Consider the following 16,596-nt stretch of genomic DNA (forward strand, 5'->3'; position numbering starts at 1 on the left):
TGACACAGAGAGGGGCCCATGTCTCCCCAAGCTCCTGCCAGGCCCACACTCAGTCGGAGCTAACTGCTACTTGCGATTACACTCCTTTGTCATGAAAGGCCCCACTAGATCATGGACTGGAGCCAAATGGAGCCCTGGGCAGGGTTTCCATGGTAACAACTTCCATTTAGTGATTTGCATCTTCATGGAGCCAGGGCATGGCTGGACGCTGTGTGTCCCCAGGAGACAGCCTACAGTCTTTGCCGGCAGGGTGAAGGGCAGCAGCCTGAGGCCTCCAGGGCCCTACACACCCTGGGTACAGGCCAGCCTCCTGACTTCCACTCTGCTTCCTATTCTCACCTGCCTTGCCCTGCTGCACTCTGCACCTTGTCCATATCGGACCCAGCGAGTGAGAAATCCCAGAGCAGGCGAGAGGTGCCAGCTTTTCTCCTCCTAGAGTCTCTGTGTTCAGGACACAGTATCCTTAGCACACGCAGGCTGGGTGAGAACCCCGCATACCTGGCATATCCACCACCTTGTACCCATCTGGATGCATGGGGGATTTCCCACAGGGCGAACCAGTCTTAACTCCATTCTCCCAAAGGCCATACACTAGATATGCGGACCCCATTAGCTGACCACTTCCACTAAACAGGCGCTGTGAGAGGCAGATTTCACATCCAGAATCAAGCACCTGGCCACCTCCACTCATGTTCTGACTGGCTGGTGGTGCTGTCCTGGTGGTGGCCTTGGATGCTGGGTGTGACCCCGTGACCCTGCTGACGGTCAGGGGGCCCAGTTGCAGCCAGGCCTGATGCTGACAGATACCCATCGGCACATGACTTAATCCCTCTAACTGGACTTTCCTCTGCAAAAAACACAAAAACCACACAAGACCAGACGGCACCTGACACCTTTCACCAGGCCTTCTTACAGCACAAGATACAGAACTGCGTAAACCATGCCGTGCCTGTGGGTTGCCTGGGTTTGCAGATCACGTAACACTTGTCGCCTGCCTGGGGGAGTGAACGAGGAGGCCAGGGCATGCAGCCATAGTGGTGCATGTCACTTTTCTCCGAAAGCCAGTTCCCACCCCCAGATGGCCAGGGACCCTGGCTGGAGAAATGGAAATAATCAAACTAAACCCAAGGTTTTTAGGCTAAGGAGATACCCCAAGACTGAGTGGGGATGTGTGGGTCACAGGAAGGCAGCTGAGACTTTGTGGTCATGGAACATCTTCAGGAAACCACTGACCAAGCTCCCCCCAGAGCGTCCTCCACTGACTGAAAGCCAAGGGTATTTCAGGGCAGAAAAAACCTTCCTTCTGATCACATGCCCCAAGCTCGCCCAAGGACCCGGCTCCAACCCTCAGCTGTAACCAAGCTTGAAAGCTCTCACATTTCACATAGGCGGGTCTTTGTGGGATTCAGTCTGAGTCATTTTTTAAAACTTTCAACTTAATATTAGGAAAACATTTTAGAGTGGCATTAGCCTGAGTTTTTTTTTTTTTAAGCAAGCCAAGTCGGCTTCACTTTTAGGCAAAAGAAGAGAAAGAGTGACTTTTTGCCTGAGCCAAAGTATGAAGCAGGAGCAACAGTTAGAAGTCCTGGGAGGGAGGGAGGTGAGCTGGCTGAACTGTTGGAGTGAACTCCAATGCCACAGAGTTCTTGCGCTGCTCATTGCTGTGTAAGATCCGCCCTGGGAGGCATTTTCTAAAGAGCCTGAAAGACTGAGGAACCTGAACAGATCTACTGCCCTGCTCCGGCCACACGCACCTCTGCCCTCAAGCTGCCCGAAGCCAGCGACCCAGGTTGGCCAAGGGAACACAGGCCTGAAAGCACACTTCAGGACAGCCCAAGCCCTCTTCCCCGGCTTGATGACACTTCTAAAGTTGGACCTGCTCAATTTTCTCTCAAGGCTGGCATTGTGCAGTGCGGCACAAGAGGCTATGCCATGACCTGAGACACCCTATCCCACATCAGAAGACAGGTCAGCGTCTTAGCTACTCTGCTTCCGATCCAGCTCCCTGCTAACGCCCTGGGAGACAGCAGAAGGAGGAAGCCCCTGGCTTCCGGCTGCTGCAGCCACCGGGTGCGTGAACCAGCAGTGAAAGACTGCGCCTCTCTCGATCTCTCCCCTCCCCTAATCTTCCTCCTCATTCTGTTGCCTTGCCTTTGAAATAAATAAATCTTCTCTTAAATAAACCTCAAAAGTAAATATGGTAGTATTTAGTTCAACAAGTAAACAAACGAACCCACCCGCATACAGCGACTCTAGGGTTTGGATCCTGCCTGTGGTCACTCCCATGCCCGCTTGCAGTTATCAGGTGCCTTGGTCACCCAGGGGGCAAGGCAGCAGTGAATTCCTGATGCAGGTGACAACCTGGGCAGCAGTCCAGAGAGAGCGGAGCAGGCGTCACTGCGATGTACGGTGTGGGCATCCGGGACCTCGCTGACCTGGTCCACGTGACAGACGGACCGGGGATCCGGGGCCCTGCTGACCCGGTCCTCACACTGACTTCTGCAAAAGCAGTGTCACAGGCTAGCCAGCCTGCTGTTCGGTTGGTGAGCTTGAGGCTCAGGATACACTATAATGTGAGAACAAGGCCACGTGCAGCCCATACCCTCTTACTTCAAATACCATTTTAAGATCCTAGGCACTGAAGAGGGCAAAGGTCACAGCCCCCCGCCAAACACCTTGGTGCACCACCCTGAAAAATCTCATTCCCCCCCACTGGGTGCCCACTCGCACCTGATCCCCTCCCTCATTCCTCCAGGAGGGATGGAAGGGGTGGTCTCTGTCCACATCAGGCCCGTGCCCAGCCAGGAAGGGTGTGGAGGGCCCAGTGGGAGGGGCGGCAGGGTAAGGATGCCACTGGAACACAGGGAAGTCAGTCAGTCTTCCTCACCATGAGTGGCAGACGCTGACAGCTCAGCTCGCCTCACAGGACTGCTGAGACAGTCCACTGCTGGGCCAGCTGCAGCCCGGGCAGCAGACTGCCAGCTCTGACCATCACTGGGGGGTCGGGAAGCTAGCCCCACACTCCACCTCCGGGCTTCCTTCCAGCCTTCGCGTTTCATGAATTCAGGGCTGGCAAGACTCGGCCCTCTGCTCTCTACCCTTAGTCCTGCTGAAGAATTTGCCCCACTGAGAGTTCCGTCTCTTTAAACCACCCCAAAGGTCCCCGAACTTGATAAACAAAATAATAAACAGATAATGTGTCATAAAGTCCTTTTGTCACCAGACAGCTGCCCAGCCATCATGGCCTTCAAACCATGAGCTTCTGAGAATCTGGAATAGCATCGCATTTTGGAAGCTGTTTTCACTCTCACTGCCTTTGCGTCACTTCTAGCAAATGACCTGCAGTTGTGATTCCCAAAAGAACCGCTCCACAGTTATCTACATTCTGCTACAAGGAATCATTAAATGGCCAAGTATACTTGGCACTTACCTCTTTCAAACTGTAGCTTTTTGTATCTTTGCATAATTTCAGCCGCAACCATGCATTCAATCTAAGAGGAAAAAGTACAAGCCAGGGGTGTAACAAGCTGAGGGTCGGAGTGCCACACAGAGGTCCCAAAACCGTGGTGGTCAAGCACAGCCAACCAGCACACAGGGTAAACCAGCCCTCGCCCAGGCACACGCAGCACAGCCAACCAGCACACAGGGTAAACCAGCCCTCGCCCAGGCACACGCAGCACAGCCAACCAGCACACAGGGTAAACCAGCCCTCGCCCAGGCACACGCAGCACAGCCAACCAGCACACAGGGTAAACCAGCCCTCGCCCAGGCACACGCAGCACAGCCAACCAGCACACAGGTTAAACCAGCCCTCGCCCAGGCACACGCAGCACAGCCAACCAGCACACAGGTTAAACCAGCTCTCGCCCAGGCACACGCAGCACACCAACACACAGGGTAAACACAGCCCTCGCCCAGGGACACATAGCACAGCTACACACAGTAAACCCAGCCCTCGCCCAGGCACACACAGATCAGTAGGCATGGAGCAAACCAGACGTACATGCAGCATAACACACATGGAACACGCCTGCCTCATTCCTGCGTACACACACAGCACACCAGCACACAGACAGCAAGCCCAGCCCGTTCCCGCACACGCACCTCATTCTCCTGCAGGCGGCCCTGCTTGGGGCAGGCAGCATCTGGGCAGCTGATTGCAGTTTCTAACCCTTCTTTGATCAAGAGCTCCACATACTGTTTCAGGCACTGAAAGAAAACCAGAGACATCCATGAACTGTCAGGCACGTGCAGTTCTAGTGAAGCCCTCCCGGGTCATGCATGGTCTACGGCAACAATCAACCAGCAGGACCAGAGGCAGCTAGTTCCCAGAGTCAGGCTGAGTTAGATCCCTGCACACAACCTTGGCAAACCCAAGAGCCATCACTCCAACAGCAGGAAGAAAGGCAGCGAAGGACGCTGGGACGTAAAATCTGAGACACTGGACACTGTGCAAGGTCTCCAGCACCCACTGCTACACTTAATCCTTCTTACAAGAGGCTCCATCCTCCAGACAGGAAAATTGACCAACTAACCTGAGCCTGTTTGGCTACAACTCCCTGGCTGTGCACACTGCGGACTCGGGAGTCCACCATGCTCTTCCTCCTTGACACTTCAGCAGCCTCCCCTTGCTGAGTGACAAAAGGTCAAACACAGAGGGACTCACATGACCTCTCTCAAGGCCACGTCAACTTGTCTTCCAAAACCTACTAGGACAAGTCTAAGGTTTCCCCGAAATGTTCTTTGTAAACAACATGTGAAGGGAAAAAAATATCTCAGCCATCTCCAGGCAGGTTCACTACCAAGGGTGACTAGAGACAGAAACTTGAATGGGCTGAGGCCAGAACCTGGAGGAGCACGGGAAACTGGGCCATACAGGGAGGGATAAACTCAGCAAGCAGCCCAAGACACCTGCAACACGTCCCAAGTCAGTCAGAATGTGTAAGCACAGTCCCAGCAAAACACCGTGAAGCCCTGTGACATTTCATCCAGAAAGGCCCGTAGGTTATGTGTTGCTAACCTGCCGCCTCCTCCCAAAATTGCAGAATACATCCCTTTAAAAGCATGAAGGGGGCTGTGCTGAGCGTAGGGACTGGAACTGACAGACAAGCGCAATCCAGCGGTTTCAATGCTTGGGATACCTCTGCTTCTCTCTCTGCCAGCCACTTCCTCCTTGCAGTGGAGCTGGGAGGATCATATGCAGGGGAAAGGAGAACGGCTGAGAACACACAGAAAACAGCAGACGGCTGAAACATCAATCTGACCTAAGTAGGTAATTGTTCCCATCCATAAAGGAGTCTAGATAGCAAAATCTTGAACAGACAGAAATGAAGCCAAAAATCATAGCCATGGACCAGTTTCCTAAAGAACAGAATAGCAAGCATGAACAATGGTGAAGGCAGCACTTGGCATGGGGTCCAGCCTGCAGCCTGGTGATGGGTCCAGGCTGTGACAGCTGCAGACACCCTGCATGTCAGTCACACAGCACAGCCGCCAGCCACGTCTATGTCCCGGGTGTGAGTGGGACAGAGTCCGGGCTGCCTGTCTCTGTGGGGTGTCCAAAGAGGCCAACATAATGGCCTTTGTTAAGGTGACATGGAAGACAAGGAGGGGGACAGATCACTTACACTGAGCTTGCTGACCTGTCATGGGGATGCCCCTGGGGGTCAACGGTGGGGAAGTGCTGACACCATCACTTGCATACAGCACCAGAGACATGCAATGTCCCACTCAGGGCAGCATCACCTGAGCAGGTGATTTGGAGCCAAACAGATGCCGCTGGTCCCGTGGTCATTGGCCACATGGCAGCCAGCCGACAAGTCTGGACCATGGCTACATCTTGAAGGAGCACACCTTGTTGGGCCCTGGGGCACAAGGAGGCACTGAGAGATGCTCCCATGCAGTCTAGTCCACAGCACCAGCCAGGGTCCAGTGTGTCCTGCACCCATGTCCTGCCCTGCCACCCATCTGTGTGTTGCACTTCTCACCACCACAACAAACCCTTAGCAGCAAGATCGTCATGTCACCTTCAATGATCCAGTCTGTCTCTGCAGAGTCACTGGAGGACGAGGGTGTCTGTGTCCTAAACCAGTACATCCCAAGAACTCTGCCATGCAGAGCCATCTGTCACGGCACAAGGTCATTCTGTCTCAGCAGCAAGATGCTACCCTTGGACCTGGTACGAGTCACACCCCCCCAGGGAGGGTGGGGCATCAGGGTTCAGAGTTCGCATATGGCAGCAAGTAGTTGTCACGTAGGGCTGGAGTCCACCCGAGAGTGAGCACGCTCTGCATCTGGAGTCATGTGTTTGTATTTTGCAGAAGGATCCTGGGCTGGCAATATCAGTGTGTTTACTACACTATAAAAGACAGTGATGCAAGTGCCTGGCCCTGCCTTCATCCCAAACAAGCCCAGACGCTTTCCAGACATAAACTGGGTCGTGACTCACACGCTTCAGTCTAAAAGCAAAAAGATGTTTTGAAATGAGCACTCTCACAGAGGCACAGACATTGCCAGAGACCAGCAGCACTGATTATCACATGAACAACACTTCGTTCGCAATCAAACGCCTTCTAAGCCCCTGACCCACCTGAGTCCAGGAAATGTGTGCTGAAATGGTTTGAGGTGACATCCCTCCTGCTTTGTGAACGATGCAGGGAAAACCAGGCCAAGCCCTTTCCTCTGTAAACGGAGGTCTCAGAACTCAAACCCACCTGTGCCTGATACTGAAGTGTTCGCGGTTTTTCTGACTATTGGAATTTTCATTTCCTGCTTCTCCTGCAAGCAATTGCATGAGTATGTCTGGCTACTCCTATTCCTCCCAATAGAACAAACAACCGTATGGACTTTAAATGAGTGGGGCATATTTAATCGACAGGTCTGCCGGGCCCAGAGGCAAAGGTGGCTCCTGACCTCAGGCACCTGGTCCTGGATTGTGCCCAATATTCCGAGGGGTCTAGGGGTCTAAGGGTCCACTTTGGGGTGCAGGAAGGGGACCAGCCAAGCTGGGTCAGGGAAGGCTTCCCAGCAGAGAGTCCTCAGCCAGGGAAACTGCATTCCAGGAAACGTGGCATGGAGCACACAAAGGGAAGGAGGAGATCGGTGGCGAGAGCCACAGACCATCTCAGGCATTTCATTTTCCACTGCAGCTTCCAGTGCCTTGACCACCAAGAGCAGGCAGCTCTGCGGACTCGCTAATCCCCATCCCCCGTGGCAGCGGCATTCCCATGAGGAGAAGCGGGTGGACCCTAACAGCAGGAGCAGAGGCCCAGAAACTACACCCAAAGGTGCCCACATCCCAGCTTTGGCTCAGCAGGAACCTGACTCACACCTAAGCACTGGGACCCCAAACATCAGTGTTTAAGGGGTAAGGGACTAGGACTGCCCACTGCACTGGCCAGTCCCTGACCCAGCCGTGTGGCACTGACTGGAGATAGAGCCTGACGGGCAAATTATGTCTCCAGGCAGCGATGCCCCACAAGTTGTGGCACTCCGCATTCAGGGAACACCAATAATCAACAATCTATTCTACAAGAAAGCTCTTTATCTAGGACTCATCCTTCTGTTCCCCATAGCTAGCACAGAGCTGGCCAACGAGTCACTGCTGGACAGACTCACGGTGTTGATGGATGGACAGACACGGATCAGACACCTGACAGCAGCTGCCTCTCTGTGCCTCAGCAGGAGAGCCGGGCACTCGAGACCCAGGGTGGGCTAACTACAAGCCGCTCCTGCAAGGCTGCCTGCTGGGTGAACTTGGTCTCTGACCAGCAAGGAGGCAGGGTGAGCCTCGCCCTGCAGAGCTGCAGTAAGGGCAGCTGAGGCCTTAGGAGTGCAACTCCACAGGAATTCCATGAGGGACCCTTGCTCGAGACTGTAGGGAAAGCACTTCACTCACAAACCCAGGAGTCTGAGATCTGGAAGTCACTTTTGTAAAAGTATTGGAATAAGAGGCCATCACCTGCAGTGCCAGCATCGCATAAGGACACCAGCTCAAGTCCCAGCTGCTCATTTCTGGTTCCCTGCCAACATGCTGGAAAAGCAGTGGAGCATGTCCCAAGGCCTTGGGCCCCTGCACCCACGTGGGAGACCGGGATGAGGCCCCTGGCTCTTGGCTTCGGTCTGATCCAGCCCTGATTGCAGCCATTTAGCATGTGGGGAGTGAACCAACAGGTGAAACTCTCTCTCTTATTTTTTTAAGATCTCTTGCTCTCTCTCTCATCACTCCCCTTACATTCCTCCCTCTCTCTGACTTTTCAACAGAATAACTCTTTTAAAGAAATCTCAGAATAAAAGAAACTGAGACCTTACAAATCTTACAAATACATCCACATATACTATAGGCTGCTGCCACTCCACAAAGAGCACTGTCCCCTCAACAAAACATGGCTTGTGACTGCCTCCCACGATGGCCTGGCTACAGATCCAGCACAGGGTGGGACGGGGGTGGGATGGCCGATCAGTCCTAGGTGCACACTCGGCTCTGATCCCTCACTGTCTTGGACATTTGGCTTGCACTTTCTATAGCTCCCCGCAGGACAAGGATCATAACCCTACTTTCTGGGCGGACTTACTATCCCCACACAAAGCAGAACCTCAACAAATATCTGTCCCTTCCACCACGCACAATAGCTCCTGCCTGCCAAATATACTCCCTTCATGCAGCTCAGTATCCAGGAAAGCCTGTCAGCCTGCAGACCTCCATGTAGGTAAAGAGATACATATTAGGGGAATTCAAGCCTATTTCCACTTGGAGAATTTCTGACTTAGGATGGGCTCATCAGAATGGAACCTGCATGAGCACCTTCCACACCAAATGTCCTCTACCCAGACCTACACCTCCCTGTGGGCAAGGGCCAGGGAGGGCAGCACTGTTACGTTACTGAAACACCCAGGGAACCTGCACAGGCTGTGTTCAAGAGGAGTTGAGAGGACCTGGCTCCATAGCTCAACTGACTCGAGTTAATGGCACTAAGAGGGAAGAAACTTAATCCATTTATGGTATTTAGAAGGGGGGCCTTTGGGGAGTAATAAGATTAGATGTGGTTGGCAGTGGCTCAATTGGCTAAACCTCCTCCTTCAAGTCCCAGGATCCCATATGAGCACCAGTTCCTGTAACAGCTGCTCCACTTCTCATCCAGCTCCCTGCTTGTGGCCTAGGAAAGCAGTGGAGGACGGCCCAAGGCCTTGGGACCCTGCACCAACATAGGAGACCCAGTAGCAGCTCCCTGCTCCTGGTTTTGGATTAGCTCAGCTCTGGCTATTGCGGCCACTTGGGGAGCAAACCAGTGGACAGATCTTCCTCCCTGACTCTGCTTCTGTCAACCTGCCATTCCACTGTGCACAGGGGCGCATGCCCACAGCTGCATGAGGTTCAGGAAACACACATTCACAGTCACTGCACATGACTGAGTCATTTCTCATTAGGCTGTGGCTCACTCTGCACACACGATCCCTTTAACTTGTTCATGAGGCTGACCCTGAGGCACATGAAGCAGATGCAGGAACATCACACAGTAAGCAGGTGGAAAGGCAGGACAATGGAACGCATCTCAACCCAGGTCTGCTGTTCTACCACCCAGCTGGTTCCACATTACTTCAACAGCTAAGGGTTGCCTTTTTCATAGCTATGCATTCTGTGTGATTTCATCTCCTGAAAGTTACATTGTTTTCAGTGACAAAGCTCCATGTTTATCCATTGAAAATCATGATCCAGCCTGTCACTCTTGACCACCAGAAATGGTTCATCTGAGAGAACAGGTGTAATTCTAGCTCCAAGCATACACAAAACAAACCACACATACCTGGGCTTCCAGAGTTAGAGAACTATTTACACACTGTTTCATCTAAGTACTGCCAGAGCAATAAACATTCCCGCTTTCCAGCTAACTAGGGGGCCTATGGCTCAGCGCGGGGACCTTGTGTTCATGAGTACCAGCTGTTCCCATCTGGAACACAAGAACATCATCTCCCATCCTGTTAGCTGTCAGGCTGAGTTCTTTTCAACCACCATCAACAAAACAAGATCAACATTCTAACCTCCAAAGGATGCAAGGACAGTGCAGGGTTTTTGACATGTCCACTTCTGGCTTAACATGTCAGCCACATTAGGCTGTGGGTCCCCAAGGAGTTCCTCAGGCCACTTGACATGTAAAGGCAACACTGACGGACCCAACAGGAATGGACTGCCTTACTTGGACCAAGAGTCAAAGGCCCTTTCTCTGCTCTCAGAACCTGAGCGAAATGGTCAGGCCACGTACTTTTCTCTCTTACGCACACAGACGTTCAGCTTTGTAGTTGGCATTTAAACTTCCAACCCTGTGCCTGGAGCTGTGACTTACGGGTCATGGTACCCACGTCCTATACCAGTGCCAGTTTGAGCCCCAGGTGCTCCACTTTCAATTCAGCTACCTAGTTGTCTTGGAAAGCAGTAGAGGACACTCCTAGAGCACGGATGCTGGAACTCACACAGCAGACAAAGCAGTTCCTGACTCCTGACTTTGTCCTGGCCCAGTCCCACCTGATGCAGCCATGTGGACAAAGAACCAGCACATGCAACATTCTTTCACGTCTTCTCTCTGCAACTTTGCCTTTCAAATGAATAACATAAATTTCTCCTCTCTGTAAACCTACCTTTCAAAACAATCTTTTAAAATGATTAATTTCTGAGTATATTTTTAGGACAGATGTTGCCCTATTTTTTTTTAATCCCTGTGGTTCCAAACCCAAACTGAGGAGCAACAGGGCAGAAAGTAGCCTGCTGAGAGTGACTGCAAGGCCCCAGGAAGAAACTGTTACAAAGTGTTTCCTGCTGAACTCTGAGAAGAATCAGCTTCATCTCCACCATGGAAAATGGGGTGAATTAGGCTGGATAGAGCTGGCACTGCAATGCAGGGACACCTGACTCCAAATGCCACGTCACATCCGGGAGCCCTTCCACCTTGCAATTCTCAAGTGTGGACTTTTTTTTTTTTAGAATGTTTTAAGGATGCGTCTTTTCAGTCTTCTGGAACTTTTTACCTTCCCACATCTGGTCCCAGGAACAGGACCTTTGCAAGGGCTGTGGCCCAGGTCCCCGGATGCTCTCCATCACAGGCCCATGGCTTAGAGCGACCAGAAGCCTGTGGAGAGCGGATGCCACATGACCCAGGAAACTGGCAGGGCACCCTTCCCTCTCGTTGTCTGCCAGCACACAGGTGCTTCCTACTCACCACACTACAGCGAGCTGCAGACAGAAGTGGGGCTATTTTCAACATTTTCATTTGTAATAAATAGTTGTGGGGAAAATTAAAACCCCGCCAGGATCTCTGCTTCTGGGTGTCTGGCCAGGGCCCCCGTGAGAGAAGGGCACTTACTTCCCCTCTTCATACCCAGCAACAGCTTTCCATCTGGGCCAGACCTTCTTGTGGATTTTGACTGCAATTGTCCAGAAGTTCAAACCCCCAAACCACGCCACCACCACCAGCAGCGTCAACCTTGGTAGAAAGGGCAGGAACAAGTGCTTTAAGTGGCAGCGATGAAGCAGGGCCTGGTGGCACCAGGTGGGAGACTGGGTGGGCAGCAGAGGGCACTGCATGGATGGCAGTCCCCAGATGCAGAGCTGTGCGTCTTGTGGAGCACGGAGCCACACTTTCAGGGGAGGGGACAGCAGCAAGCTAATGTCTTCCACTGTCTTCATCACGCCCGAGTTCAGCTGTTTCTTCCCACCATGCCCAGGAGGGCAGCCCCTTTGGCTCCTCAGGACCCTCACCCCCACCCCAGCCTGCTTCCTCTCCCAATAATGCCAAAGCAGTTTCCTTCTCTCGGTCCAGGGTGAAGCTAGTTTCCCGGGGTTGCAATGAGGCACAGTTCTTAGCTGTCAAATTCAATACTGAGACCACATCCCTTGGGTGTGTACGTTTTTACTGATTAGCTATTAAGAGTCCTGCACTAAACCAGGTGCCCTGGGGGACAGGGGACAGAGGGGCCAGAAGTTGTTCAGCCCTGAAGGAAGTCAGACCCTGGTCCAGGAGGGAAATCAGAGCTTGTGGATGGCAGCGCCTGCATGGTTCAGTCTCCTTCCCTCTGCAGGAGAGGAACCAGCATGCACCTGTGCTGTTCCCACGCCCCAGGGGACCACAGGGGGCACAACGATCAGGCAGAGGAACCAGAATGCACCTGTGCTGTTCCCACGCCCCAGGGGACCACAGGGGGCACAACGATCAGGCAGAGCAACCAGCATGCACCTGTGCTGTTCCCAGGCCCCAGGGACCCACAGGGGGCACAACAATCAGGCTGGCACTAGCCGGTGACCAGGATGGACATGCCCAGGGTGCGGGACAGAAGGCCCACGTCAGAGGCAGGCTGCCATCTGGAACTTTGGGAGGTGTACAGGCAGGCAGTCTGTGCAGGGTATACACGCCAGGCAGTTCATGTGGGGTCCGCAGGCTGTTGTTTTATGGTTTGCTTTACTTAAGAGGTGTTATACTTTCCCTTTCTGATACTTTTTTAAAAGCAGCAAGTGTGGTTTTTGAGTCTTCAGATTCACTGAACAAAATGTACGTATTCAAGACGTGCAATTTGATGTTAAGAAAAACGCGTGAATGGTGAAATGGTCACCATGTCCACACTGCCACAACACCCGTCATCACCTCTGTGTGAGGACACCTGTGAGCCGTTGTTCCAGGAAACATGAGACAGCCAACAGTGCATTACAGGGACCGATGACTCCAAACGTCACATCATGCCCAGGAGCCCTGTCCCCCAGTCTGCTGATCAACTGAACCCCCAGGCTATGTACCAGCTCCCTGGAACCCTGCCCCTGTGGGAACTCTGAGCGTGGACGCTGGACCCGCACCTGCCCAGGCCTCTGCTAAGCCCATTCTACTTCTGCTTCAGCGAACTGACTCCCCTCCCACCTTCCCGGACTGGGGAAAAGAGCCAAACCATGCCCTCTCATTTCTCTTATTTCCTTACACAGTTTTATTTTCTGATGGATAAAAATTGGGGTCTGAGTCAGACCCAGCACAGACACTCCCTGAGACAGAGTGTCTGTGGTCATGAGGAATGAAGCATCTGGCCCCACAGGAATGCCGGCTGCCCCTTCAGGAAGCAGACACCGAAGTTCAAGATGCAGCCACTCCGGGTCAGCACTGATTTGGGGGAAGACGTCACCCATAACCCAACATGCTAGCTGGACACACGCGCTGGGGAGGCAGTTACAGAGTAAATGTCTTGCAAGAACACCCATGATGGGAAGCTCCCTGAAGTAGGTCACTGGCCTCTTAGCCGTTGAAGCCGTTTGCTTTTGCACCCCGATCACACTCCAGGAGTCTGCCTGCCTGCCTCGCAGGGGCCTCCCTCCCACAGGTCAGGGACTCCAACACCCAACCCAAGGGGGTCCCAGGGTGAGCTGGGTGTCTCGCCAGGGGACAACCAGGGCCGAGCCATACACGGGCCTCCTCCAGAGAACCAACCAGAGTACAGAAGATGCACTGGCACTGAGCGATGGTTGTCATCTGCTCCACGGGGTACTCCCCCAGGCACAGTTTGCAGGACACCAGCGGGTCGAGAGCCAGGTCCCAGGTGGGCCGGTACCTTGCTGTGGTCATCGCAGAGCAGTCTGAAATGAGAGAAGCGCACAGGGTCAGCCCATCCACCCATGTCCTTCTCCACTCCACATGGGGATCATGCCTCCGGGCCTGGGGCTGCAGCTGGGGGAAGTGGGCCTTCCGAGTTTTAGACATGGGTCTCTGATTTGGTCTGTGGACCCTCCTGAGGGAAACTTTTATACCTACCCTCCAAGGGGAAAACACATACAGCGTTCCTTCCTCAGCTCCACCCTTCCAATACACACTCAGTTGGATGCACCCACCACCGAACACACAACCCAGGGGGACCACACCTGGGCAACTGTAGAGAGCTTTGTCAAAACATTATTGCTTGGGCTAAAAAAGCTGTTTTCTTTGAAAATTTACTGCTTGCTGCTTTCTGATAGGAATAACCTAGGGAAATGACTGAGCTAAGTCCTTCTCACTGGACCTCTGTGCTCTACACGGAACACACCTGCCACCTCCAACACCCTGGCGCTCCCTCAGCCTCCGGAAACAGATCAAGCACCAGCTAGCTGCCTCTTGAGCCAGTTTTCTAGCCTGTAAAAGCTTCAGAAGGCCAAGAGCCTTTTCCAGGCAGGTTCTCTTACGAAGGTAGAGGAACTCCATCAGGGCCTGATGCAGTGGAGCGCCCAGCACACAAGGAAATGACCCTCGCCCACCCACCCAGACTGTTTTCTCACGTCCCAGCCCTGTTACAGCTGGGGCTCCCCTAGCTCACATACATTCTTTGGCTACACAGGTAACCCCTGCTGGGTAAAGCCAGCGAGCTGAGCAGAGACAGGGCAGGTATGAATGCCCAGTTCTGAGTATGGCACCTGGCCCACAGTGCCCACTCAGCCCTTGACTGCTGCTGGCACACACAGCAAATGCTTGCATCTAGCAATATAAGATTGCACACTGAGCCCTGGTATTGGATCTGAACTCCAGGGGCCTGCAACAGGGAGGGTGTGCTTTCCAATTCCAGTGCCGCTTCTCTCTGAGCCGTGACTCCCCAAGTCAGAACTGCGAACAGCTCAGGCAAATGACAGGTAAGACCACCAGCCACGTGAGCACTCACAACTTGCAAGGCAGTCCCCAGATCCAAACTGATAGACATAACGAAACAGGACACACTCAGATGGCAGGAGATATTTTCTTTGCCTGCTAGCTCAAGAGGCCACAAATAAAAATTCTCCTTGTTCCATTTCCTATTTGCATACTCAGCAACAAAAACATATCTTACGGAGGACAGGTGACGATGTGCATGAATGGTTCAGGACCCTGGGCCAGCTCAGGGACACAGACGCTGCACAGCCGCACACTGAGCTCAGGAAGAAGTTAACAGGTAACACAAGGCCGAGTCTGACCATGTAGAACAGGCCTGTGGACAGACGCCATGATGGGGAGTCTGACTGGGAACTGAGGCTTAGTACTGTGGAGAGGCCACATCTCCCAGGGAGCAATGGAGAAGCAAGAAATGGCCCCGTGCCCCTCACCAGTCAGAGGGCAGGGAGCAGCCACGACATGGGCAGGACTCACTCAGTGTCTGGTATGCGATAACTACACCCCAGACCACCTCCATCAGTAAGGACAACGTATAGTCACGGAGCCGGGCTGGCCACAGGGTGTGCATCTGGATGCTGGGGCTGACCGCCCCATCTCACACGGGTGGGATGGTCAGCAGAGAGCCTCAGAGGGCCTGTCACACACAGCAAATGCTCAGGCAAAGTCCTGTCCCCCTCGCCATGCTGGCTGGGTGAGCCACGGATCTACTGGCGGCCTGGGAGAGCAGCTCACAGGGCTGCACGCTCCGTCACTGCCGTCTGCCTCAGCCACTGCTGGCGTTAAGGAGTTGCCACGGTTCTCCTGCTTTAATCTACCCCAGCTGGCTGGGGCTCTCTGAGCCCACGTCTGCCCAGGAGGTGCCACCGAGTTCCCCCAGGGCATCCTGGGGTCAGGGAGAAGGTGTCAGCAGCTCAGAAGGAAGAATGTGCAGAACCCCAAATGCTCACAGCATAGATAAGATGTGGGGCTGCGGAACGGGATCCTGCAGGTGGAAGGGAGGAGCCTGCCACAGTGCTCGGACAGGTGGGAAACCTTCCCAAGCACCCTGGCATGTGCATGGGGCAAGGGCAGGGAACCATCACTCAGGACAAGGGTGAGCAGTGCCGGTGGCCAGCAGCCACCTCCCAGGGCAGCACCGGGTCTGACACAAGCATAGTTCCACTGACACCAAGGAACTCAAATCTCAGTGATTGGGAATTCTTTCAATCCTTCTAGATAACACACGCAAACACCAGGGGCTGAGTACCACTCAGCTCTGCAGGAAACTGGGCTCAGGCCTTGCTGGGGCATTTCCTGCAGACCCCTTCTTGGCACACTGACTCCATGGTGGCATCCAGCATCCACAAGGGCTTGCTGGGAGCTCTGGGCTCATGGGTCATGACCTTGTTTCCTGTGTAATGTCTACCTACTTTAGATCTTGGTGACATTTTTCTCCAGGCCACATGTGCTAATGGCACTTGTGCTGTAAGCAAAAGAGTGTCACTGTCCCCGGCAAGTTTAGCAGCCCTGCCTGACACTGCCAGGCCAGGAGGGAGCTGCCTCCCAGGAGCTAGGGGTGGCTGTTCCCAGGCAGCTGTGGGCTGGAGCCTGGAGCATGGCAGGTGGACCATGGGTGACACGGAACAGGCCCAGGCTCCAGACTGGATCAGGCACCAGGCAGTGGCTTCAGGGTCAAGGGTACTACTCTGGAATCCAAAACTGGGTGCCTGTGCTCATTCTTCATGCAGCTCGCTGGTTTTGGAGCCGTCACTCAACCTCTCTGGACGTCAGCTTCTCCCACTGTGACATCTGCCTGCCATCACCTCAGCCGGGGCTTGTGAAGAACAAGGGAAAGCCACATGCGGACATTAAGGTGCTGGGGTCAAGGAGACAAGCTTGGAAGCCACGGTCCCTATCGGGCTGAAACACCTGGACACCAGTTGCCTCAGGGCAGCTGACAAATAGATGAAGACCAGGACAC

At 53.6% G+C, this 16,596-nt stretch overlaps 1 protein-coding gene across 2 annotated transcripts in view; it reads right to left on the reverse strand.

The window, feature by feature from the left end:
• Positions 1-16,596, reverse strand: part of RNF144A (ring finger protein 144A) — an 84,016-nt gene that overhangs the window by 14,863 nt on the left and 52,557 nt on the right. For both annotated transcript variants that reach the window (XM_058668311.1, XM_004582588.2), the window contains exons 2-4: positions 13,455-13,600; positions 4,105-4,209; positions 3,431-3,491 (exon numbers count right to left, since the gene is read on the reverse strand). In XM_058668311.1, coding sequence (XP_058524294.1) covers positions 3,431-3,491; positions 4,105-4,209; positions 13,455-13,589 — 301 coding nt within the window. In that variant the 5' untranslated portion in view covers positions 13,590-13,600. The remainder of the gene's footprint in view (positions 1-3,430; positions 3,492-4,104; positions 4,210-13,454; positions 13,601-16,596) is intronic.

This window comes from Ochotona princeps, chromosome 8 (assembly GCF_030435755.1).
Source record: "Ochotona princeps isolate mOchPri1 chromosome 8, mOchPri1.hap1, whole genome shotgun sequence".
NCBI classification, from domain to species: Eukaryota; Metazoa; Chordata; class Mammalia; order Lagomorpha; family Ochotonidae; genus Ochotona; species Ochotona princeps.